The 26,509-nt window shown below is 45.7% G+C and overlaps 1 protein-coding gene across 3 annotated transcripts in view; it reads left to right on the top strand.

Moving 5' to 3' along the window:
* TMEM241 (transmembrane protein 241) overlaps positions 1–26,509 on the top strand; it is a 117,930-nt gene that overhangs the window by 25,971 nt on the left and 65,450 nt on the right. For all 3 annotated transcript variants that reach the window (XM_053664371.1, XM_053664372.1, XM_037134114.2), the window contains exons 4-10: positions 970–1,051; positions 12,791–12,868; positions 16,199–16,224; positions 21,056–21,107; positions 22,691–22,739; positions 23,527–23,572; positions 24,719–24,754. In XM_053664371.1, the coding sequence (XP_053520346.1) occupies positions 970–1,051; positions 12,791–12,868; positions 16,199–16,224; positions 21,056–21,107; positions 22,691–22,739; positions 23,527–23,572; positions 24,719–24,754 (369 nt within the window). The remainder of the gene's footprint in view (positions 1–969; positions 1,052–12,790; positions 12,869–16,198; positions 16,225–21,055; positions 21,108–22,690; positions 22,740–23,526; positions 23,573–24,718; positions 24,755–26,509) is intronic.

Raw genomic sequence — 26,509 nt, 5'->3', positions numbered from 1 at the left:
GCTGAATGACTGGGTCCAGGAAGTACGGTTTAAAGGCCTTACGAGAGAGTGGAAACATTTTAATGCCATGCACCCTGGGAAGCAGTTCGGACCAGGGATGGAGTGCCCGCTCATGCTGATAAAGTTAACAGAGATCACTTCTTGAGCAGGCTGTGTCTCAGAAGAGCAGTTCATTGAGTTAGTTGGGATTAGTATGTTATATCCTGCTGGAATGGTTGCATTTGTTTATATCTACTAGTAGAATAACTCCGGGAACTTGAATTAGTGGACCGAATGCCTTTGTAACTGATGGGAAGAAGCAAGTTGCAGCCTCAGGGATATGCACTCCACATAAAAACTGGGATTTTGCTTTTCTTGAGGAGAGCAAGATTCTAAACTGTAATGACAAGGCAGTTCTTGGTGTGGCTGCAGTTGAGTCAAGGCCTGAAAGTTCTCTGGAACCGGCATCTTGGTTACCGGTCGAAGAAATCAGCACCTGGCCTCCCAGCCCAAGTTCTAGCACTTTTATTTCTCATTTCTGTCCTTTCACACTTTTGTTGCTTTTGTTGTGGAAGCCCGGGGCCATTTGGTGTATTGCCTAGGTAAATAGCCTTTTAACATTTTAAATAATTTGGCATAAGTTCAACACTTCTGGCTACTTAAAATCCAAAGAGTAATGTTCACTGTCCCTTTAAAAAATTAGATGTGTTCTCTCTCCCAACCCGCAGGAAGGCTTTCCCCTGCCCCGCTTCTCCATGCCCCGCTGGGGGGTCAGTGATGCTTGGTGGGTAGCAGAGTGGCGGGCTATAGGCAGGGCAGCTCTGTGAGCTCCCATCTCTGTCAGTAGATACAGGCCACGTCACACTTGTCCCGTCACTCAGGGATGTTTAGGTAGCTGCTGTCACTGTACTTGGTGCCTCTGAAGGGTAATACCTTCCAGCTAGGTCTTTTGGACATAAAATGACAAGTATTTTGGCTTCTTCTTTCTAGATCTAATGTTTTGACGTGGCTTCCTGCTTCGCTGCTGTTTGTGGCCATTATCTATGCTGGTTCCAGAGCATTGTCCAGACTGGTAAGTGTCAGAGGTGTTGGGGGACAGAGCTTCTGCCTTCTGCCCCTTTGCCTTTTGACTTACTGTGCACGGATCAATGGGGAACAAAGCTCTAGCTTTAATGGTGGCACAGCTAAGTTGGAGAACAAGCCTTGGACTTGAGGCCAATATGGGAACTTTCACTTCCTCTCCCTGGATTGAAGACAAACAGAGAACAGGGAAGGGCCAACTTGTTTTGTAAGATGGACAGACACACATGGAGATGCTGGAAGAAAGAACAGAGACATTTCTGGGGTCTGTCACGGAGAAGGACAGCCTGCTCTGCCTGAACCTGGTCCATCCTCAGGAGCAGGGAGAAAGCCTGCCCCTTGCTCTCCGGGAACTGGAACCCTGCCCATTGGTTCTATTGCCCAGGGCGTGCTGGTTCAGTCATGGACATACACACCTGGCACAGAGTTGGTACCCAGTAACAAGGGGAGGCGAGGGAGAAAAATCTTTATCTTCCTACTGTAATCCCCCTCAGGGCTGAGGTCCTCAAAGGTGGTTGCTGTGAAGAACAAACTTCCAGTTTCATTATATAGAACTCCAAAAATTTAGTTATTTTGCCATCAAAAGAGAATCAGTTGATACCACCATTGACCAGAGACTCAGAGCATAGCTTAAAAATCAGTGATGGTGGTAACGCCTCTTCCTGTTTTTATGTGAACTACTAACTGTTTTTATGTATCAGAAAATGACTACATTCTTATTTTTGGAAAAATGCAAAACTTGCAAAAAATTCAGTCCTTTTATGTAAAGTGTGTTGTCATATTGGTTTCTTAGCTCTCAGATATGGAAATAGTAAAAAAATGCACAAACAAGGTCTGCCTAACTGGATCACAATATCATTGTTAGGACCACTCCAAAGTTGCAAAACAGTGGTTGAGAATGAATAGCAGTGATTTATAAATTAAATCAACATTTTTTCCATGATTTTTAAGCTTATGAGCTTTCCAGCTCCTTAAGTGGAGAAGATGATGTGTGCAGCGGGGGAGAAACGCCCTGGGTGGGCCTAAGAAATAACCCGCAGTGCATGCTGGGGCTCGCCCCAGACCAGGAGGCCTGTACTGGCCCTGGGCTGTCAGACCCCTGCAGGGCTGTTGCCTTATTTTACTGCCTGTGGCCTGCAGAGGGTGCTTCCTGTCCTGTAGCAGAGTAGAGCATTTGATAAAAAACAATGTGTTGTCTAAACGCCTTTAACATTTTTATAGGATCTGCATAGTTATTGATGCTAGAATTTTGAAGTTTGAATAACTAAGGTATTGTGCTAATAATAATACTTTTCATTTGTATGGTGCTTTTCATGTTTCCAGAGTGATTTTTTTTTTTCTGTATCTCATGGTCACCTGATAGGCTAATGTTAACCACCCGACAGAGGGAGGAACTCAGGTGTGGAGAGCCTTGGTCATCTGCCTCTGGTTCTAGAGAGTGACAGCTCTTCTGAACTTCTGCCTTTTTAGATTTCCTCTTTAGGACCATGTGTGTGGATTTTAGAACAGGCCCAAGGTATAGCAGTCATGTATAAGTTCAGACTCTTTTGGGTGTAACGGTTGGAAAGCTCATAAACTGGTCTAAATAAAAGGGAAATTTACTGGTTCACTCACGTGAAGAGTCAGATGGTAGCTATCTGCTTCAGGCAGGGCTTGATCCAGAAGATCCAATGACATACTCAGAATCCAGTTTCTATCTCTGTGTCTTTTAATTCCTCTCTCTGTCTTTGCTCCATTTCTGACCTTTTGCCAGGCTCTCCTCTCATGGGTTTTGTTGACTACAGACTCACATCCTCACAATTTTAAGTGTGATAGAAAGAGACTTTTTTCCTTGTAGCTCCTATGAGAGTCCCTGGATTCATGCTGGTTGGATAAGCCATGTCCGAAAGCTGACCAGGAACATGGAATCACGCTGATTGTCTGGCCCTGGACCAAGGCCTCCCTCAGCCAGTCGCTGTGGCTGGAGAGACTCGGAGCACTCTTTAGCCAGGCCTGGCCACACAGGATCCCTACCTGCGTCCCACAGACTGGGAGAGGGTATGGCAGAGCTTCAATATTGGGAGCTTTACCAAAAGAAGGGATAAGAATATGAGGTGGCAAAAAAACCTTTCAAAAGTCCATCATAAATGTCAGTCTGGTATGTTCTCAGGATATGGGCAGTTCCATGATCTGGAAAATGCTTCTCAAAATGAGACGCCCAGGCAGTGTGGGTCTGTGGGCTCCGTGTTACCTGCCCACAGGACGGGTACCTCAACCTCTGCACTGACCATACTGTTCAGCTGAGCCGACTTTTATTTTTACAGCAATACCTTTTGTAGAAGAAAACAAAGAATTGATTTACATTCCGGTCTGAGCTGCTTGTCTTCTTGAGGACCAGCACTTTGGGTGGCTTTGACCTATAGCACCGGGGCCCCCTCTAATAGGCAAAAAGAAGCTGCCACAGGTCAAGCCCTTTGAGCAAAGGGGAAACAGCCAAAAACTCAAATATACCAATTAGGGGAGAGGACGCCAGAGAGGAGACACACATTGTTTTGTAGGTGAAATACATGAACCCGGCCTATTTTTTGTTTTCTGGGTTTTTTGTTTTCACACAGTTGCTTAAAAATTCAGAGTGGATTAAACATGAGGCACTTGTACAGCTTGTGGTAGATGGAAAATAGCCGACTTTTGGGAAAATGGGCATCAGTGTGCTGGCGCCCAGCTGTCAGGGTAGTGGATCTGCGCGGACTGGCGGGGGAAGCGCTCAGTTAAAACCCATGGATGCACGACACTCTCTGCTGGGTCAAGGCACACTCTTTCTGCTGACAAGACAGAAGCTCTGTCCTGATGTGCAACCCCAGGAGGAAGCTGGTTTAACTGCCAAGGCCCTGTGAGGACACTACTTTATTGATTTTTCCACCTGAAATGCACAACTAAATGCTGTACGGAGATAAGGGAAATAAAATCCTGGCTACCCGTTCAGCAGATATTTATTGAGGATCTACTATGTGCTGGGGGCTGAATGACAAATCCTAGTTCCTGACCTTGAGGAACTTCAAGGGGAGTCACACGGGTGTGTGAGAACAGCCACCGTGAATATGCAGTGTTGGTATGTGTCGGGCACTTCCCAGAGCCAACCTCTGTGACTAGACAAAGTCAGACTCAATTACTCCCATTTACAGATGAGGAAACTGAGATGCAGATTATTTGGCCAAAGTCAACAGCTAGTTGTAAATGTTAAAGTAGAGACACAAGCCCAAGCCCTTCAACTTTACAGCACACCTCCAAAGCTGGCCCTACATTTCTCAAACCAAAGGAGATCAGCCCATCTGGACTGAGCAGGGTCAAGCGGAGAGGAACTGCGTTGTTCTCCCTTCTATAGGGGCGAGTAGAAGGGAGTCTGCTCTGCTTCTCCAGCTTCCCTGCCCTTGAATAAGGTCACAATGATGATAGCTCTGATGGCACGAGTGCCAGTCTTTGGAGGGACAGGACAGTCTTGTTATAACTCTTGTTATAATTTTCTGGTCAGAGCCGTTTCAGCAGGATGGGTTGCCTCCAAGCCCGTGCTGGTGAGTGTTTAGAACAGATGTGCAAAGTCATGCACGAGGGAGCTGGCGCGGGAGAGAGAGGCTGTGCGGATGGTGGTGATTCGGCTCCTCCCACCACGCAGTGTCCGCGCTGGGGGAAGCGGGGTCAGAGGTTGGAGAGGCTCTGCAAATCTAAGTTAAGGCATCCTGACAGGCCTGGGCTTGGTTTGTTACGCAGCTCTTTGATCTTGGTCCTTCCCTAATTGCTCATCAGGGATTCTGCCTTCTGTGAGCACAACATTCACTCAACACGTTGGGATGGAGATTAGATGGGGGTGTTGGTGAGAAAGTGCATGTGGAGTAAGTTACTCAGTAAAGCAAACTGGAGCCCATAGATCATGGAAAGGCGCTTGGATCCACCAAGGAGAAGAATGTAGATGTGGGTGGAGAGTGGAGACCCTTCCCCTCGTGTCGCCTGTCCCTGCTGGTTAGAGGCAGCTCTCTTCTTTCCTGTCGTTTCTTCCCAGAGCGGAACAGAGTCCAACCGCAAGGATGGCTTATGAAACCGTGGGCTGCCTGGCAAGTCAGTAACCCCCTCCTCTGGACTCAAGTTATCTACTTGTTCTACTAAAGATGTTCTCCACAATGCCTATAAAATGACTTACTGAAATGGGGCTCCAAGGGGAAAACTTCACCGCATTGGAGTGGGCAATGATTTCTTGGATACGATAACAAAGACGCAGTCATTAAAAGAAAAAATAGACACACTGGACTTCATCAAGGTGAAAACTCGGTGCACCAAAGGACACTGTCAGCGGAGTAAAAGGGCAACCCACAGGATGGGAGAAAATATTTGCAAATCACTTTTCTGATAAGGGATTAATACCTAGAATATATAGGAAACTCAACAACAAAAACCAAACAACCTAGTTCAAAAATGGGCAAAGGACTTAATAGACATTTCTCCAAAGAAGATAGTTAAATGGCCAATAAACCCATAAAAAGGTGCTCAACATCATTAATCATTAGGGAAATGCAAATCAAGATTATAATGAGATACCACTCCATACCTATTACATTGGCTGTTGTCCACAATACAGAAAATGAGAAGAAGTATTGGTGAGGACCTGGACGACTTGGAACCCTTGTGCATTGCTGTCTGGAAAGGGAAGTGGCGCGTCTGCTGTGGAAAACAGTACGGTAGATCCTCAAAAACTGATGCAAATGCCTCAAAAAGTGGGCATTTGCATACTTAGGCTCGTAGCAGCATTATTCACAATAGCCAAAAAGCGGAAGCAGCCCAAGTGTCCATGGATGGATTAATGGATAAGCAAAATGTGGAAGATACACAAAAGGGAATATTATTCAGCTGTAGAAAGGAAGGAAATTCTGACACATACTACAGGGGTGTCCAGCCTTTCTGCATCTCTGGGCCACACTGGAAGGACAAGAGTTGTCTTGGGCCACACATTAAATACATTGTGACACATAATCACCAAAACATGTCATAATGTTTTAAGTAAATTTATGATTTTGTGTTGGGTCACAGTCACAGCCAGCCTGGGCTACGTGTGGCCTGAGGGCCACAGGTGGGACACCCATGTTAGATGACCTTCGAGGATATTATATGAAGTGATATAAGCCAGTTACAAAATGATAAATACTGTATAAGTCCACTTATATGAGGTACCTAGAATAGTCAAACTCATAGGGGCGGAGAGGAGAACGGTGCTTGCCGGGGGCGGGGGCGTGTGGTGGAGGGCAGGATGGTGAGTTAGTATTTAATAGGTACAGAGTTTTAGTTTTGCAAGATGAAACATTCTTGGAGGCGGATGTTGGTGGTGATGGTTGCACAACAGGATTAATGTGCTCAGTGCCACTGAACTGTGCACTTAAAATGGTTAAAATTGCAAATTTCATATGTGTACCTCACCACAGTTTAAAACATTTATTTATTTGTAAAAACCCTGGGATCCATTCGAGGTTTTCCTGAGGATTATATGAAGAGGAGGGATAATAATGTTCTCTCACTTGCCTCACTCAAATTTCCTTTGAGTGCTGTAGGATATGTGTGTTTATTTCTGCATACCTGGGTAAAAGAGAGAGAAACCGTCACTCACTGAGAGCAGGCCAGTGTGCCCTTTGTTCCGTCTTGTTCATTTACATTCCCAGGTGAGCCAGCTGGAGAGCTGATGCTGCCCCTTCGGCCTTTGCTCATTCCCAAGCACCTGGCCCCACTGGAGGAGCTCCTGGTGTTTTAAGATGCCTGTTTTTCATATGGCAAGACCCCTAAACCTGGGTGATGTCCACATGAAGGGCTGAGATGACTTCTAAGCTGGTGCTGGGGACACACTGAGAAAGAGGGGAGTCTGGTCCCCTGCCCTTAAGGACTTTGCCATCTAATGACAGAATAATAAAATTAATGTAAATAAACACATTTATTTCAAGCAAATCAATTTATAAATGTATTCATTTATACATACACACGTTTAGGCATGTGCTAGTACCATATCACCCTCCAAAAGGGTATCTGGTGGCTTAAAAGAGTAATTATGATGAAAATGATATACATATTTTTTATAAATAGAATTTTAAAAGAAATCTAGGTAAAGAGTAACAGAAGAACTAGATGATGTCACAGGGATACTTAACACATAGGAATTTATACTGTCATATTTTTCAAAATAAATCTAGCCGGGCCCTGACTTCAGCTCTCTGTGGCCAGATGAAGTCACAGACTCTCGGTGCTTGGAGGACAATAGCAGGGGCTTGTGGAAGACAAGTGAAGCTCTTCCTTGCTCTCAGGTCCTCAGTCCTCATAAAGGGTAGACGGGGCTACTTAGTGAGGTGGGTCTCAGTAACGACTTTGTAACGAACACAATGCTAACCTAGTTTCTAGGATTCATGATGACCTAGCACAATTCAGTAGGAGCAGTTTTCTGGGGGTTAAACCACTGCTGTCTAGTTTTCTGGCTCCCTTCACAGGGGGGCATACTCCCTGTAGGTGGTCTTCTGGGAGCGTTATTTCTGACATGCACAATTTTGATAAAAATTGGGTAGCCAAGAGTTCCAAGTTACTTTTGTTTTTGGTTAAGTGCTGGGAGTGCAGTTATTCTATATTGCAGATTAATACCACACCCACACATTGAAAAGTCACCCCAAAAGAAGGCAGTGTTGACATTCTTATACAGCTGTCAGAAGGGGTCATCCACACCTCTGCAGAGTGACCCAAGGCCGTGCCGGTGAGGAGGGCCATGCTTGTCCACAGCAAACTGTTCTAAGTCAGTCTAACACCGGAACAAATAACAATCACGTCTTCAGAACTCCACTCTGGGAAGCATGGGGAAAATAAACATTTTAAAGTAACAGTTACCAATGTCTCCTCAGTGTGGGAGAAAAAATTCCAATGGTACATGGATGAAATATTGAATTTTAAGCAAGTAGACTCTCAATTAGTTGCAAATTGTGCTCTTAAGTAACTGCAAACGAGTTGACCTGCAGTGCAGTTTAATTTGGTCGATTACAGTTTGTGTCAAAAATGGTGGCTCTGTGGTAGTTGATCTTGGGCCATTTTCCCCAGTGAAAGAGACTAGGACCTTTTGTTGTTGAGGCCATTCCGAGAGTCTTGACAATGTGGAAGATGCACTTAGTTTTCTGTTCTCTTCAGCAGGAAACAAGTATCTAGATCGTCCAAATATTAAGAGGCAGGTAACAAAAAGATCCAGAATATGTCCCTTTATTTTCTCATCTGTGTGGCGGTGATGTAACAGTATTATCTTCACAGAGGTATTATGAAGGTTAAATATGTAAAAGCAGTTAGAACAGTGTCTGGCACATAATATGCATTCACTATATCTTAGCTATTATTGTTGCTGCTATCATTTCTCAGAGTTTTTGTCAGATTTGACAAAATAAGTCCTGCTGACCCTCATTCCATAATGAGAGTATAGGGCTGGTTTTCTCAAGAAATTAGTCTCTAGCAGGTCCCTGAACTGTCTGTAGAGATCAGCCTGAGGCTGGTGCCCAGAGTTAGAGACCATGGAAACAACCAGTAATTAAATTCGCACACCGCCTTAGCATTGTTCCTGATAGATCTCTGTGGGGGCTGAGACAGTCAATTGTACAATTACTGTTCCTCAACTAGAAAAAAAATGGCTCAAGGAATTCACGTTTAATTTTTTTAAGTAGAAATGGAATATATTCCTTTAAAAAATGTCAGAGTTTATTCTGTGTTCAAGCATTTGAGATCATATATCAGTTGCGTTCCTGGAGGAAGCGGACTGGCAGGATTTGGAACACACCAGTCGTACTGGGCTTTGGATAGCTGTAGGTCCGGTAAGTTTAAACTAGGGTTTGACATAATTCGGGTGTTAAAACATTGAGGCTGGGAATGTGGACTTTGCAGTTAGACAGGCCTGGACTGGAGTCACGGGTCTGTCCCTGAACTTGCTGTGAGCACTTCAGCAAGTTACTCGATCTAATATTCAGGTCCCTTGCCTGTAACTCAAGGTAATATCACCCACTAATGCAGTTGTTGGGAGGAGGTTCAAATAAGACAATGCAATGAAAAGAATTGTCCCGGTACCTACCACATTATTGGTAACTATTATTAGTGTACTTTAAAATCTATTTTATGTGTGTTGATAGATTCCTTCCCAGAATCTGTATCTAATCAGAGTAGGACCTAGGGAGATTAAGAAACCTGTCCATAGTTTATAAAACTGAGGAAATTAAGCCCCCTTGAGGTCTAGATTTAGGGTCCAGGATTCCATAATCTCAGTCCTAAATCTGGTCTCATTAGTGCTTTTATAGTCCGGGAGGCAAAGTATTTAAAATAAGTCTTTAATTTAAAATAAATAAGATCCAGCTCTGGCCGAGTGCTCAGCTGGTTGGAGCACTGTCTGTACACCAGAAAGGTGGTGGGTTCAATCCCTGGTCAGGGCACATGCCTGGGTTGTGGGTTGGATCCTCGGTCAGGGCGTGTATGGGAAGCAACCAGTCAATGTCTCTCCCTCACATGCATGTTTCTCTCTCTCCTGCCAGCGCTCTCTAAAATCAATAAACATATCCTTGGGTGAGGACTATAAATAAATATATAAATACATAAATAAATAAAGCTAGATCTAGGTTGCCCTTTTATGTTTACTCTCCTGTGCCATGTGATAAACCTGTCCAAGATTTTCTTTGCTATCTTCTCGAGCCAAGGACTAGGAGACCAGGCCAAGGTTTGCCAAACATGGGTCTAGTGGATAAAGCCAGTTACCAAAACAAAACAAACAAACAAAATAACCTGTTTAAAATTTTGAAACTTATAAAAATAACTCAAAAAGTAAAATTTTAAAAGGACTAAAAGTAAGCACAAAAGACAAATAAAAAGAGAAAATAATTGAAATAAAGTATGATTTTGACAGGAAAAAGCAGTTTGAATTGAATTTTTAATGAAAGATAAAATAAGAATAGAAGACATTAAAAAGGCAAGGAAAATGTAAGGCAAGAACTCAAAAAGAAAGAAAACAGTGAAAGAACAAGATGCTAAAATAGGGCAGCACTATGAAGTTATGAAGTTAAGTTTTAAAAACAGGGTAAAAATAGTGAATTGGCCAAAAAGTTCATTTGACTTTTTTCCCATAAAATGGCTCTAGTAGTGCTTAGTGGTCTTTAACTTCATTTGAGACAATTTGGTTAGACTGTATTGTGACAGCTGTCTGATCAGTGTGCATCTAAAAAAAAATTACCAAAACTGGTGAATTTTTGTGCAGCCATTTTACAATTGAAGATGGAAGAAAAGATGCAACATTTTTGCATATTATGCTTTGTTATTTCAAGAAAGTTAAAAACACAAATGAAACGCAAAAAAAGATCCGTGCAGTGTATGGAGAAGGTGCTGTGACTAATTGAATTTGTCAAAAATGGTTTGCGAAGTTTCATGCTGGAGATTTCTTGCTGGACCATGCTCCACAGTCTGGTGAACCAGCTGCAGTTTTTTTAGCGATCAAATCAAGACATTAATTGAGAACAATCAACATTATACCACGTGGGAGATAACCAACATACTCAAAATATCCAAATCAATAGTTGTTGGTGGAAATGAACAGTGTGTCTTTTATTTTATGGAAAAACTAAACAAACTTTTTGGCCAACTCAGTATATCCTTCAAAAAATAAAGACTAAGTTAATCTGGAAGTAGGCAAGTAGCATGGACTTTAAGCAGGTGCTCTAAGCTGGGACAGTGTCCCAGTTCAGGGTCCCGTGGAGGTGCTGAGGGCCGGCTTGGTTCCAGCTGGTCCAGACAGCCTCCTGAGCAGTGCGCCCGAACCACTCGCTAGGCCCTTCACCTAGGTTGTGCCAGTGGTTCCTCCCAGTAGCTCCTGATCAGAGGGACTGACATCCTCACCCTTCAAGAGGAGAAGGCTAAGTTTGGTAAGTGCCCTGTTGCATTAGCAGATGGTAGAGCCGGGGCCTGAAGCTCAGTCTGATGCTGAAACCCACACATGTTATTTACCTTTTATGCCTTCTAGGAAAATCTTCACCACCAACAGCAAAGACAATAACAAAACTCCATTCCCCTTACTTCCTCCCCTCACCTTGTCCAGGTTATCAAATTGGGAGAGACTGCAACTAACTGTTAGCAAACAGTCCAGCTGTCATCAGTGTGCAGTGGGTACTCTGTGTGTCTCGATAACTGGAGTGTTACTGTATTTTTCGAACCATAAGATGCACCTAGGTTTTAGAATAGGAAAAAATTTTGAAGCAAAAAAAATGTGGTAAAATATATAATACCACAAACAACATAATAGTGCACCAATTAAATGTAAACAGAACTCGACAGCAATATTAACAACCATTATTCCTTTCAATTTGGAGGGGGAAATGTGCATCTTATCGTCCAAAAAATACGGTACTTTTTAAAGTATATTTCCCTTCCTTTTTGTTTTTCGGGACAAAGTTAATTCCAGACATTCAAATATTAACCTCAGTTCAGTTTCCTAAACGTCTTCTTCATCTTCACCACTACCACCAAGTTCAGGCCGCCATCTTGCCATTCCTCATCTTAGTTTCCTGTGGCTGTTGTAACAAATTAGCTCAGTGGTGGTAATCTGGGTGTCCCAAAACAACAGAGATTTGTTCTCTCCCAGTGGCCAGAGGAAGCCCCAAATCAATGTCACTGGGCTGAAATCCTGGTGTGTCAGCAGGGCCTCTCCAGAGGTTCTAGGGGAGAATATGGCCTTTCTTGATTTGTGGCTTCATTGCTCCCATCTCGGCCTCTGTGGTCACATCACCTCCTCCTCTCTGGGCCTCAAATCTCTACCTTTCTCTTATAAATGCATGTGTTTGCCTTTAGGGCCTGCCCATACAACCCAGGGTAAATTCCCCACCTCAAGATTCTCAACTGAATTACATTTGCAAAGATCCCTTTTTACCAAGGGAGGTGGCATTCACAGGTTCACGGATTAAGATGTGGCCATTTGGGGAGGAGAGGGGCTCAGTCGACCATACCCTTTGGTTTTGCAACTGTCTCTGCCTCTTGTCCTCTAAACACACAGCTCGAATCATGTCACTGTCTGGTTCCAAACTTCAGCTGCTCCTACAGCCCTGGGCACATCCTGATTCCCTGATTTGGCGGTGATTACCTGTCTACCTTCTTCCCTCCAACTTCTCCCTCCCACATTATGTTCCACCCCACTCAACTCCCCCAGTTCTATAGGAGCCAGGCTCACGCTCTCTTCAGGGCCGTCAAGAGTGTTCCTCCGCTTGCCACTCGCTCTGTTTTGTTCGGCTGGCTCTAGTTCATCATTCAGTTCTTGGTTAGACTTTGGACTTCACTTACTCCGAGAAGGCTTGCTCTCCCCTCACTGGGCGAGGTGTGCCTTTCTGTGCACCCTGTCACAGAGCTCTTATGGCGATAGGGACAGTTTCCCTACCATGCATTCATCTTGTTCATGGGATGTCCACTGCACATGGCACAGTGCTTGTCACAGGGCAGGTGCTTAATAAATGCGCACTGATGAGAATGCCGTAGGAAGAGAGCCTGTACGTCCGCCCTGCCAAGCAGAACACTGCAACCAAGGACACCAGTCCATGCAGAAACGTTGTTGCCTGGGAGGGTTACATGTGTGAATGCCCAAAATCTCCACAGAGCTTTATTTTTTAAGCAGAAGTCAAGAAATCTGTAATTATGAGATCAAAGAAAATATTTTCAGGCTTATTGTTCTGTTTCCTTTCAGGCCATTCCTGTGTTCCTCACTTTGCATAATGCAGCCGAAGTTATTATCTGTGGGCACCAGAATTGTTTTCGGAAAGAGGTAAATGATAACGTAGGATGCTAGTTTCACTTCCCTTGCTTTAAATTTCAAAAACATGCCTTTTTTTTTTCATGGCTCAAATTAGTGTCTACCTTTTCCTGACATCTGTTTCTCGTCAGGACCGCCTGACAGTGGTGGTTCATTTCTGGGACCACCATTTTCACGGTGACTGTGGGCCTGGTGGTTCCCACCCCAAGCTCATCCCAGCGCCACATGGACGCCAACGTCAGAGCTTCACAGAGGGTGCTGGGGGCATCGGCCCACCCTGGGGACAGGGGCTGCCTTTTCTTCCCAGGCCCAGGTCAGCCTCAGAGCGGCTGGAGCAAGTTTTTTCACCTCCGTGCCTCCATCTGAAGAGGGGTAGTGACCTCACCCAACACAGAGTTGTGGGGAGGTCGTACCACAGCGCACATGTTAAGTGCTGCCAACAGTTTCTGGCACATAGTAGGTGCTCTCTCTGTACACGTTAGCTGCATTTATTAACAGTATTAGAGGTGGTTTTAATATGGTTCTTCTTTCAGGAGTTCCTTTTTTCTAACACCTACCGGTTTGGAATGATTTCATATCAAAATCTTGGAACTTTTAAACTGGAGAGGCTGGCCGGCCACTGGGCAGCACACTTCCTACAGGTGTACAGGAGAGGGAGGAGTCCTTGCCCTGGCCCAGGCCTCTCTGCACACCTGTGCGCCCTCTGTCATCCCTGCCGGCTACTTGGAAGCAGCTCCATGGGTTCCTTACCTCCTCTTCCGCAGATCCTTAACCTCTCCCTGTCTGCCGGCTTGTTTTCCTTGGCCCGTAAACACGCTCAGTGCTCTCAGTACCCCATGGGTGGGGCAGGCCCTGGATGCCCACTCACATCAACCAGCTCTGGGACGCTGTGTTACAGAACCCAGATCCCAAAGGACAGCCAGCACGCTGCTTTGCCCACACACCCTCCACCTCCTGTCATCCTGCCCTTCCCTGCCACACCGCTAACAGAGGGCCAGCCTCCATGCTGCCCACATGGTCACATCCCTCTCCCCAGCAGCCACTCCTGCTTCTGCCGCCGCCACTAACCTGAAATTGCTCCGGCTGCAGTCACTGGTGGCTCCATTTATGCAACTCTGTTGGTCTTTCGCACCGTTCGTCAGCCTACAGCCTTCTCTTGATAATCGATCTGCATGTCCCTGTCCCTGATGGTTTCTCCCTGAGTCTCTGGCTTTTTGCTCATAGCTGCCCACCCTTTGTTCCTTCATCTGCCCTTCAGGGTCTCCTAGGGCCTTGTCTCGGGAGCCTTTTGTTCCCATGCCACACTCTGCCTGGACAGCCTCATCCAAACCATGACGCCAGCTACCATCAGTTCACTGATGACTCCTGAATCCCTAGACCTGTCCCTTCAGCCCAGATCCCTGGCCTCCTGGCGTCCAGTTCTTCACTTGGCTGTTTCCCGGGCGTCTGAAGTGCAAAGGGATCAAAATGGAACTGATGGATGTGTTTCTCCAGGCTGGCTTCTCAGTTGCTAATCCCAACCTTGATCATCATCTCCCAAGCCAGAAACAGCCAATGAAGGCCTGACGGGGCCGGTGCAGTGTCACTGCAGGGCCGGCAGGGGGCGCTGTGGCAGAACAGGCTCAGAAAGGGTCATGCTCTGGAGCTTGGTCCCCCAGACCCTCTGACCTTGGGCCGCTGACCCAGTTTCCCAGTGGCTCAGTGTTGTCAGGTAGCATGTAACCAAGACTGTTAGTTACCGACAGCGGCAGTCGGTACCTGAAGGGCACTTAGACCAGCACCGGCGCAGAGCGAGTGGCCCTCAGACTGAGCTGACCAGAGGAATGTCACATGTTTATCATGATTTTTGGCAGTGTGACTTTTGGGGCGTATATTGACCCCAATCAGAGCCCCGAGATAGCGCCAGGACTTATTACTGGGTGATTTTTGGACGGAAGGGGCTGAAAAGGTGAATACCCCAGGTGTTTCTGGAGCCCTGGGGTTATGCAGCTAAGTCATGAATTTATTGTATATCTCAGGTTCTGGGCTCCTTTAGTCCCAGGGGTTTAAAATAAAAAAGGGTCCCCTCCTCTGTGGAATGGGAGGACTCTTTCAGCGACTGGACTTGTGTGCTACCCTGTGACAGAAGCCCCCAAACGTTTGCTGGATGAGCATGTGACCAAGAGTTGGGGGTATCCCTGTCATCTCTCGTCCTCTGTTGTACCAGTCCATTGAGATGTTGGTTCTATGTAGCTCAGACTCTTTTAGTGATACGGTTTTCCCATAATGGGGGCAGTTATCCATGGGTCCTCCTTTCTGTACCAAAGAGATAGGTGTGCCCACCAGGGGGCAGTGTAGTCAAGGTTGGCATGTCCTCTGTGCTCCAGTGGGGCAGGGTCCTGATGAGGATGGAAGGACCTGAAGATGCAAGCCTCCGCTTGTACAGACAGAATCTGCTAACTAGAAAGCGCAGGCTGGGTTACTTACTAATGCACGGAGACTTAAGATCTCCTTCATGGCAAACTACATGCTTCTCTTGTTAATTCTTCCCTTTTAAACAATATGCTCATACTTCACACTTCATCTAAACTGGAGTCAAAAAACTGTAGTCTGTCCTCAACCAGCAAAGTAACCCTTCTGCAATGTTCAGAATTAATCTGTTATCCTACTGGACCATTTCCCCTATCAAATACAGAACATAATCCATGCTTCCTTCTGCTAGAACTTTCTTCCTGAGTGCAATGACTAATTCCTTCAACATGACTCACTTCGGAAAGGAGGTGATCCGGTAGAATCTGCATTAGAATCCCTTCGTTCCAGGGGACTTGCAGTACCGAGCTGAGATTTCCCCAATCTGCTCTTTTTTTCCCCTTCTCTGTAGGGGTGGAGTCAAATGTCCCTTCTTTTTTCCTGTTTCTTAATTCACACATCATACCAGAGAATTTATAGCACCGCTGAGAGTCAGAGCTGGATTAACGAAGGGAAAATTTAAAGAGACAGAGTGGAATAGAAGTTGAACACGAGTTTAATTTCTGATCGTGCGCAGGCCACACCGATTTCCCTCTCTGCCCTCCGAGGTGTGTAAGATACGGGAAGGCTCAGCCTGGCGTCGTTTCGGTTTTTCACGAGTAAACACAATTCGAACGGGGAGGTGGCAGAACTGCACACCCCGGGCACGTTGCCGAGGTGACTCAGCTCTGGACCTCTGAGTCATTCATTCTTCACTGAGTCCAAGAAGAAAAGGCCTTGACAAACACTGAAGTGCAACAGGCTGTGAAGCCCCCAGTAAACTTAATCTAGCTATTTTCTTTTAAGAAATAAAATGTTTTAAAAGACTAATTATATCTCTTTATTTTCACGCAGAAAACATCTCCTGCAAGGATCTGTAGGTAAGTTTTTAAAAAAAAACCCACAAACCTATAAATACAAGATTTAACCAGAATTTTAACTTTAGTGATAAACTATTGAAGGTTTATGCTTGAGAGTTGACAGAGAAATTTATTATAAATACTCATATTTCCCAATTTTGTGTCTAATTCTAAAATTGACTCTCCTTTCGGGAAACGTGGTGTTCCTAAGGCAAACGCAGACCATGCTAGATTTCAGCCTTTGCTGCCCAACATGTTACTAGGAGTTGCACAATTTTGATGGAGAATGAAAATGAAAAACATGGTAATGACTTAAACATTGAAAAATAATGTTTGTAGTTCGTTGGGTGTTTGAGAATTCCATGGTGCGAAACCACCGGCCTGTGAGTCCAGGGGTCCGAGCTGGGCCCTGGGCCACAGCACAGAGACGGTGGACAGGTGTCATCACCCTCCCTGCGTCAGTTTCCTTGGCCGGACTCTGCGGCAGGTCCCAGTGCCCAGGTGTGCTGAGCCCACCCTGAGCGCCCTGCTCTCTGACTGCTTCTTACCTCCTCTGCAGGATCGAGGAAGCTCAGTCCTAGATAGAAAACCAACAGAGATGCTTTGATATATGAATTTAGGACTTTTTGATTCAGATATTTCTGGGCTTTCTTTTAGTCTCTCTCTTTTACTTTATTACGGCATGTTACTTTAAAAAATAAAAGAAACATCAGAACTTATCTTCTTGTTTAAAAGATTAGCAGGTATTAAAGAGAGGTAGGCCCTGGCCAGGTAGCTTAGTTGGTCAGAGTGTTGTCCCAATATGCCAAGGTTGTGGGTTCGATCCCCAGTCAGGGCACATGCAAGAAGCAGCCAGTGAATGAGTAAGTGGGTGGAGCAATAAATTAATGTTTCTCTCTTTCCTCCCTCCCACTTCCCTCTCTGTCTTTAGGGAATCAATCAATAAAAAAAATTTTTTTAAAGAGACAGTCATTAAAGCCCAGTAATACTTGGCATAATCAGGTATTGCTCAAGGCCAAGTTTGGTACGAAACCTGTCTCGTGTCAGGCTGTTCTCATCTCCCCTCAATCCCTAAGGGTAGCCTGTTTGAGGGGCGTTAGCGAATGCCCATTGCCTGTGGAAGAGGAGGTGTCCTGCTCCCGTGCAGTCCCAGAAACCCTTCCCGACAAGGTCCCTCCACTCATCCCACCCTTTGCCTCTGTTGTGTATTACACATATGTGTACATATAAGGTATGGAATTCTATTTGTATTTAGAATATATGTTGGTATGAGATATCGTATGACGAAGTCCTCTAAAAGTAAAATTGGTATATTCTCTGCTTTTGTTCATGCCTTTGATCCTTTGCTGTTTGCTGGCGAATGGAACAGTCAGCAGTGAAGAGGCCCAACGTTACATGTTTTGTTGCGTTGTAAAATAGAAGCAGGATGAGAGAGTGTGTCATAATTAGGGTTTTGTGGTTTCCGGTGCTGCCCCATGAGGAGAGAATGGGAAAAGCTAGAGAGCGAGATCTTTTGCTCTACGAAACCTAGAAGAGCCAATGATTATTCCAAAAGATAGCTCTAAATTAGCTTTCCAGAGAGTGAGGGTAGCTTTCTTAAAGTATCTGTGGTTGGCCATGTTACTTTTTTGTGCAAGAATTAAAATTTTATTATGGAAATTTCTAAATATATATACAAGTAGTCAGACTAGGATGAGGATGACGTGTATACTCCTCACCAGCTTCAACGGTTTTTGACTTACGCCTTCAGCCAGTGCCGCCTCACTGCAGCAAACCGCAGGCACCGGCGCATTCCACCCGAGAGCGTTTCAGTGTGTGGATAAGAGACTTTTCCAGTGAAGCCTTTTATTTGGGAACAAAGTTTAAACCTATGGAAAAGTTGCAAGAATATTACAAGGAACTCTCATATACCTTTAACTGACTTTCACCCAGTGACAATATTTTTTGCATTTGCATTTTGCATTTCTGTCTTCATATATATACACATATATCACATAAAATAAATAAGAAAATATATATAATTCATGTTAATTTTTTTCTGAACCATTTGAGGATAAGTTGCAGAGATTGTGACCCGTCCCCTAAATATTTCGAAGTGTGTCTCCTAAAAATAACCATCTCTTGTCTAAACGATGCAATTATTAAATTTAGAAAATGATGATCTTGTACAACACAATTATCTAATACTGAGTTTGCATTCCAAATCAGCCACTTCTCCTGATGGTTTTTATGGTGATCTCTTCCCGCAGAGATGTTGTGTCTCTTGTATTCCAGAACAGTTCCTCCGCCTTGTACCACCTTTCACTGCCTTTGTGTTTTTTTAAAAATATATTTTATTAATTATGCCATTATAGTTGTTCTATTTCCCCCCTTCATTCCCCTCCACCCTGCACACCCCCTTCCCCACCATTCCCCCCTTTAGTTTATGACCACGTGTCTCAAGTTCTTTGGATTCTATATTTCCCATACTATTCTTGCCCTCCCCCCCATCTATTTTCTACCTACCACCTATGCTACTTATTTTCTGTACCTTCTCCCCCCTTCTCCTTCTCCCACTCCCCTGTTGCTAACCCTCCATGTGATCTTCATTTCTATGGTTCTGCTCCTGATCTAGCTGTCCTCTTAGTTTGCTTTTGTTTTAGGTGTGATTCTTAATAACTGTGAGTTTGCTGTCCTTTCACTGTTCATCTTTTCCTTAGATAAGTCCCTTTAACATTTCATATAATAAGGGCTTGGTGATGATGAACTCCTTGTATTTGATCTTATCTGAGAAGCACTTTATCTGTCCTTCCATTCTAAATGAAAGTTTTGCTGGATAGAGCAATCTTGGTTGTAGGTCTTTGGATTTCATGACTTGGAATACTTCTTTCCAGCCCCTTCTTGCCTGTAAGGTCTCTTTTGAGAAATCAGTTGACAGTCTGATGGGAACTCCTTTGTAGGTGACTGTCCCCTTATGTCTTGCTGCTTCTAGGATTCTCTCCTTCATTTTAATCTTGGCTAATGTAAGGATGATGTACCTTGGTGTGTTCCTTCTTGGGTCCAACTTCTTTGGGACTCACTGAGCTTTCTGGATTTCCTAGAAGTCTATTGCCTTTGCCAGATTGGGGAAATTCTCCTTTATTATTTGTTCAAATAAGTTTTCCACTCGTGGCTGTTCCTCTTCCCCTTCTGGTACCCCTATAATTCGGATGTTGGAACGTTTAAAGATGTCCTGGAGGCTCCTAAGCCTCTCCTCATTTTTTTTGAATTCTTGTTTCTCCATCCTTTTCTGTTTGGTCACTTTTTTCCTCCTTCTGGTCCACTCCTTTGATTTGAGTCCCAGTTTCCTTTCCATTACTATTGCTTTCCTGTGCATTTCCATTCATTTCAATTAGTTTAGCCTTCATATGTTCCTCTAATTTGTGACTAAAATCAACCAGTTCTGTGAGCATCCTGATCACCAGTGTTTTGAACTGTGCATCTGAAAGTTTGGCTATTTCTGCATTGCTTAGATTTATCAGCTCTGGGGCTCTGAGTTTTTCTTGAGCCATGTTTTGATCTGTTTGTGCCTATTACGTATGAGGAGTGGAGCCTTAGGTGTTCACCAGGGTGGGGCCACCCGGGTTGCTGGTTTGTGATGCTGTATGTGGGGGCAGGGTCAGAGAGGGACAATGGCGGTTCCCTCTGCTGCTTCCTGCTGCTGGGGCCTGCGTGGTCCGTCTCACTGCCTGCTCCTTCACCAGTTTATCTGCACGCAAATGTGTGACCGCGATCATCCCTCAGTGGGTCCACCCGCTTCTCCACACCTGGGATCTGCCCATGGCTGCTGGCATACCTGGGTCACGCTCCCAGGTAGGTCTGATGGATCTTTCCTGCCCGATCCTGTTCTGCTGCTGGCTCTGCCCCTCTTACTGGTTTGGCTGAAGGGTCCGTTGTTGTCAGACTTCTGTGTAGTTCAATTTTCTTTGGTTTGGCTGCATTTTTGTTGCTAAAACTTTGTTGTTTTTAAACTTGGTTATGCGAGAAGGCACAGTGCTTCCACCTACGCCTCCATCTTGGCGGAGTCAGCTGCCTTTGTGTTTTTGAAGAGGGTAAGCCCACTGTTCTGTGGACTGTCCCCAAACTTGGGTTTGTCTTAGTGTTTCCTTGTGATCAAGCTCAGGTTCGGCGTATTTGGCAGGACACCACATGAGTGATGCTGTGCCCGTCTCAGCACATCTTGTCAAGAGGCACACGATGGAGGTCTGCCCTATTACTGGAGACAAACGTTTGAGCATTTGGTTAAGGTGACACGCAAAAGATTTTAATGTGCTTTTCGTGGTGTTTTCTTTTTTGTAAGTGGCATTACTGTAGTCTGGAATCCCAATTTTCCAGTGGAGTATTTTTGCGGATCTGTAGTTTTTAAAAATACAAAATGTTTTATTAATAATTTTATATTTCTTATAGGAGCTGGTTCAGGGGAGGGAAAATTGGAACAACTGTAAAATCACAATCAATAAGATATTTTTTTAAAGGAAGGGGGGTCTTCTAAGACGGTACAGTTCAATAGAAATAGAATGGGGTGTGCCATTTTTAAAAACCTCCTTTTATTATGTGTTTCACTGGCACTCTGGTTTTCTAGGGTGAGTCAGCTTTGGTTTCTCGAAGGTCCCTCACACACCTGTCTCTGGGCGAGTGGTGGAGCTCACGATGGAAGCTGCAGAAGCGTGGGGGGGGGGGCGCTCAGAGGGTGAACAGGGGGTGGGAGGGCTGGGCTTTGTCCGGCTGGGCATTGCCTCAGTTAAGCTCCAGTCGATGAATTTCAGCCTCCGCACTCTGAGAAATTCTTTGAGGTTGAAAACTGAAGTTGCTTGTCTAATTTCCCCTTCCACAGTGCCCTCTTCCTCCTGGCCGCTGCCGGATGCCTTCCTTTTAACGACGCCCAGGTAAGGTCAGGTGAGCACATGCTATCTTGCAAGTATCTTTTACTACCTGAAACTTGTGTGTGTGAGCAGAATTTCCTAGTCCTTCCTTTTGGAATCAGAATAATCCGGGCCTATGCAAAGACATTTAGCACTTTCAGGTGGGATACCTGTTCGCCAAGCCAACGCTTTTCCACAGGTTCTTACCTTCTCCTCAGGGCTGGGGCAGTGTGGCCTGCAGAGCTCTGGCCTCTGGGGGCTCTGGTGGAAGCAGTGTCCCCTCTGTATGTTCTTGGGGAACCCGCAAGCCCACGCCCAAGTTGCCCCAGACTTACGCATTCAGAATCATTGATTTTTTTGTTGTTGTTCTGAGCCTAAGGGGGTCGTCTGCATGGCAATTTTCACTTTGTCATCCAGTTTTTCTTTATTAGGCACTGAGGACCCACCCTCATTTCATTGCTGGGTCGTTTTCTTTTCTCCCCCGCCCCCCCCCCACCATTTATTAAAAGTCTCCATTAAGCGTCAGGCACTGAGCCAGGCTCTGGGGGCACAAAGAAGAATTGTCTTCATCCAGACAGAAGTCAGAGTTTAGTCAGAGCAAAGGGGAGGAGGACCCCAGGGCTCTGTCCCGGGAGGTATGGGGTGCTGCGAGGCCCCTCCAGTGACGCGGGGACTCGGGAAATGGGAAAGCTCACAGTTACAGGGAGGCTGCTGCGTGCCAGACTCTGTGCCGGTGCTTTATGGGCCTTGTTCGAAACCTCACAGCAATGCCACGAGGGATTATTATTGTCTCCATTTCACAGCTACAGAATAAGGCAGCCCACAAAAGGTCACCAGCCCACGAAGAAGTGGGATTTTAGAGTTTAACCCAGATCTTCCTGATGCTAGAGCCAGGCTCTGCCTCCTAGACCTACATGCTGAAGGGTGAGGAAGAATTAGCCAGGAGAAGAAAGCAGGTGTGGGCAGCGCCCTAAGCAGGCTGGGACTGAACTTCACTGAGCACCTACGATGTATGTGTGTGCTCCTCTGCCAATTCCTGGCTTCCTGGGATTTACAGTCAAGCAGGGGGCACGGTGGAGACAGAGATGGGCAATCAGGAAAATGGAGTGTGTGGGCTGAGACAAACTCCTGTGGAGACAAGGAAGGGAAGATGACTAGGGGCTGAGCGGTGGCGAGGGGGCCCTTCGTGCTTGGGGAAGTGAAAGTTCTCTTCCTCAGGAGAGGGGGACAGTCAGCAGCACTGGAGGGGTTGACAAGGGCTTGTCATAGACATCCTGGGGTGTCATGAGTGGATTTTATCCTGGAGCCACTGGGGGACTGTTGAATGATCTTCAGCAATAGGTGACATCATCAGATCAGCCTTTTAGAGACCTCAGGTTGGGGCTGCGTGGGGAATAAGGAACAGGTGCAGGAAGCAGGAGCTTGTGGGGAAGATGCCAGAACACCAGGATGAGAAACGAGGGGGGACTCGCTCAAGGCCCCGAAAGTCTCATCCTGGCACCTCTGCTTGGCAAGGTGCATTGACAGTTAGGGCTTCCGATTGCCACACTGGTGTCTGTTTGTTGGTGTCTAAGCCATTTTTTTAAAAAAAAAATTCTGTGTTACAGTTTGATCCAGATGGATATTTCTGGGCTGTAATTCACTTATTCTGCATGGGTAAGTTTTAAAAGAATGCTTACTTAAATAATTAAGGCTTATTGTTTAGATCTTATTGTGTATACACTTTTTAGTGATGTTAGACAATTGAAAGATTAAATATAGGGTGTTGAGGTTAAAATTAAATGGAAATTCTCCATTTTGATTTTCCTGTTTTGGAGTTTTCCTCGAACATTCCATTTCCAATATAGTCTCCCCTGTTTCGTGACAAATGTTAATGAGCTTATTACCATGGCTCCAGTTCTCCTTGCTCAAGTCCACTTGTGGGATGCTGGTTGGTCTTCTCTAAAAATGGTGGGAAGAGAGCCAGAAGTTTGTGCCAAAGACACTCTCATCAGTGCACAAAAACATTAAAAAAATGTAGCTGGGTGAAATAAAAGGACCATCTGACTGTATTTCAAATCACATGTTTAGTGTTTCTTGTCTCATGTCCTTGGGGGGGGAGCAGTGCCCTGACCTTGTAACGCACTGTTCAGAAACCCAGTGCGGTTCCTTTCCCCTGCACTCCATGCAGAGGCAGCCAGCAGCCTCCTGTTCATCGCATCCTTCTGTTGGTCATGAGCCCTCCTGCCCAGCACTCTCTCCGTACTGAACGGCATGACCACCAGGACCATCCAGTTTGCATCCTTGAAACCCTCCGAATTTTCGTTGCCCCCTGTTGGCTGTGGGGGGCCCTCCGAGGCAAGAGGGGCTTTTTTTCCACGTGGATTCTGTGCTTCCCTGGAATTGTAGGCAGCCCCGTACACAGAATGCCCTGTGCCAGTAACACGTGTTGCTTCATTTTCAGGGGCTTATAAGATACTACAAAAGTCTCAGAAACCCAATGCATTAAGGTAAGCTTTCAGAGTTGGATCAGTTGTTACCTGGTTAAGGAAAGGGGTAAGAAACAAGGTGGCAGGAGCAGCTGCTGCTGTTCAGCCAGACACCCTGCAAGTCTGGATTGCCGTGGGGGCAGCAGGCTCAACCCCCAAAGCCCTGTCACTTGTTTTTGAGCCATTCAGGCCGGGTCCACCGCGACCTGAACTGTGCTGCTGTCTGCAAAGAGCAGGGAAGTCTGTCCTCTTCCTTCAGAGGCAGCCATCTAGGTGAGAGTTTTACAAAAATGACCTGACCAGCGGCCTTGGGCCCCAGTTTACTTCCTCTGGCTTAGCCCGTATCTAACTTGACTTGCTTTAGATGCACAAGTGTCCCCAGACAGTAACTCTGTCCTGGGGTAACAGGAGCCCTCTATTGCCCACGGTCACTGGACCGGCCTTCATGAGTGTAAATGGACAAGAGAACTCAGGCCTGGTTTGGGCTGGAGTGGTGAGGCCAGAGCCCCTGCTCCGGTCACCTGCCTTCTGGGTCCCAGGTCCTCCAGACGGCTGAGACAGAAGGCCTGGAGCGGGTGGCTCCTGGGAGCAGTTGCATGCTCTGAGGTTGTGTGGCTGTGGGTCCCTAGAGCAACTTTTGCTTTTTTAATAAAGAGATTTTTCAGCAAAAAGCCAGTACAGTTGCCAGATAAAACACAGGATACCCAGTTAAATTTGAATTTCTGATAAGTACTGGTAATGAATATTTTTTTAGTGTGAGTACCTACCAGATAATATTTGGAGCATACTTATACTGAAACACTATTCTTTATTTGAAATTCTGATTTATTTGGCTGTCTTGTGTTTTGTTTGTCAAATATAGCAGCCTCAGAAGCTGGTTTGGTGGTTCCAGGTAGTTGACCCTCCTTCAAAATGGCCAATGAACACAAGGAATAACCAGCCACAAGTGCAAATGTCTGTGACAGCACTAAACTAGCACATGTTTTCTTAACATGAGCCAGGAACATTAGTTTCGAGTATGAAGTGCTCTTCGTACTATTTATTGATAATTTATAAATGTGGTGACTTACACATAGATATACTTTAGTGACACAAGATAATGACTACTTTGTGTATGTAAAACACTTCTATTATTTGATGTGTTATCCTTTTCTTCTTATTCCCTAGTGACATTGACCAGCAGTACTTAAACTACATATTCAGGTAAGGTATAATTTGCATTTTCAAAGAGTAAGTCATATATTTCTAGAGCCAATATTTTTACTTTCTAGTAATATTTTGATTTGGGGGTTCTGAAGCAATGTGCCTGCCAGGGAGGCAAACTAAGCAATTTGGGAGGTGACCAGGAGCTGGGGGCATGCAATAGCGGTCCTGCCCTCTGACCAGAAAGAGGGCCTCTGCCCAGCCCCTCACTCCAGAAGCGTGTCTTCCCGTGTCTCTCCTCTGGGGGTATGGAGTTGGTAAGGCTAAGGGAACATTTTTTTTTGCAGAACCTCCGTTGTCATCTGGGCCCTGGAATTCCCTGCTCAAATCGTCCAGAGCTCAATTCCAAGGCCTCCCTGGGTCTGTCTTCCCAACTCATTCCTAGGCCCAGTGCTGCCCGAGGAAAGGCTATTCATGGTGGGGGGGTGGATGTGGGTGGAGGGTACACTTGCAGGTGTGGTGTCCCCGTGCAGTGTGTGAGTCCCTCGGGTGCAGGATGCCACCTGAAGTGGGAGGGGGTGTCCTGGGAGTCAGGAGCCGGAGGCTGGATCCCCCCATGGCACCACATTCTGACAGGAAGATTCAAGGACGCCAGGAGTTCTATGTTTTAATCTGGCCCTATAGATTGTTGCGAGGGTATACTTGTTCAGGTGGGACAAAGTTTGGGACTTGATTTATAACATTGAAATGTGGTGTATGGATTTCCATTTGCACCCTTGCCTCAAATCAAGCAAAGAATGGGGGTCGGCCCAGTAACTGGAACAGTGGGGGAGTGGTCCTGGGCCTCAGCAGTCTCCACCTGCACTGTGGCCTCACCGAGCAGCAGCAAGCAGGTGGGCGTGGCTGCTGGGAGCCCTTGGTGGCCCAATGCAGCGACCTGACCTTCAGTACGGAGCTCAAGGTCAGGGAGGTGGCTTTCAACACACTTCTAGAGGAAGTTGCTCAGCTTTAAACACTCAGCATTAGCTGTATTCTCCATTTGCAGATAAAGCTCATAAATATCTTAGTATTTAGTAAAACACCTTTTTGAAAACAGGTTTCACCCCAAGCATCGGTGAGGGAGGCTTTTGTGCTCAGTGGGAAACAATCATTAGTTCCACTCTGCCCAGATCCACCAGCTGCCTTTGTAAGAGACCCCGTTAGGCAGTTCTTTTTCTCCACAGCACTTACACCCAACCTGAGCAGCAGAGGGGCAAGGGGATGGAAAAGCGAGCCCGTGTGACCCTCTGCTAGTTCCCCTGTCCTCCCCTCTCCCAGCTCCTTCGCCCCGGGTGAGCCTGGTGCTCGAGGCTCCGTGGCTGAGCCCGTGGCTAAAGCCATGATTCTATTGCCAAGTTTTCTTTCAGCACAAGTGAGGAAGGTGTGTGAATCAGAAAGGACCCTATTCAGTTTACCGTGGCACTGGACGTTGAGGACATCTCCCCCAGTCTGTGGCGGCTCAGACCTGTGGGGCAGCTGTGCCCACCAGGGCCAAGAGCTGGTTCGATCTCTTCATTTCTTTTGAGAAAGCCAAGTAGTTGGATGGTTCTCTACTTTGGTACATACTCTTGTTTTCTTGAGGATGTACTTGCTCCCTGTTCTGACTCTGCTGTTTCTCTTATAGGTAGAGGTCTAGGGCCCATGGTAGGGGGGGAAAGGATGAAGGAAGGAATGAAGAAGGGAGTTGTATATGGGGCTGAAAATAAATGGAATGGTCTAAAAATTTATGAGAAATAAATATTATGGGCTGTATAGCTAGCACTTTTTCTTTTTAAT

Source organism: Artibeus jamaicensis, unplaced genomic scaffold (genome assembly GCF_021234435.1).
Source record: "Artibeus jamaicensis isolate MK-2021 breed Jamaican fruit bat unplaced genomic scaffold, CSHL_Jam_final contig_354, whole genome shotgun sequence".
NCBI classification, from domain to species: domain Eukaryota; kingdom Metazoa; phylum Chordata; class Mammalia; order Chiroptera; family Phyllostomidae; genus Artibeus; species Artibeus jamaicensis.
Note: the sequence above shows the minus strand (reverse complement) of the source record. Positions and strands in the feature narration are given on the sequence as shown.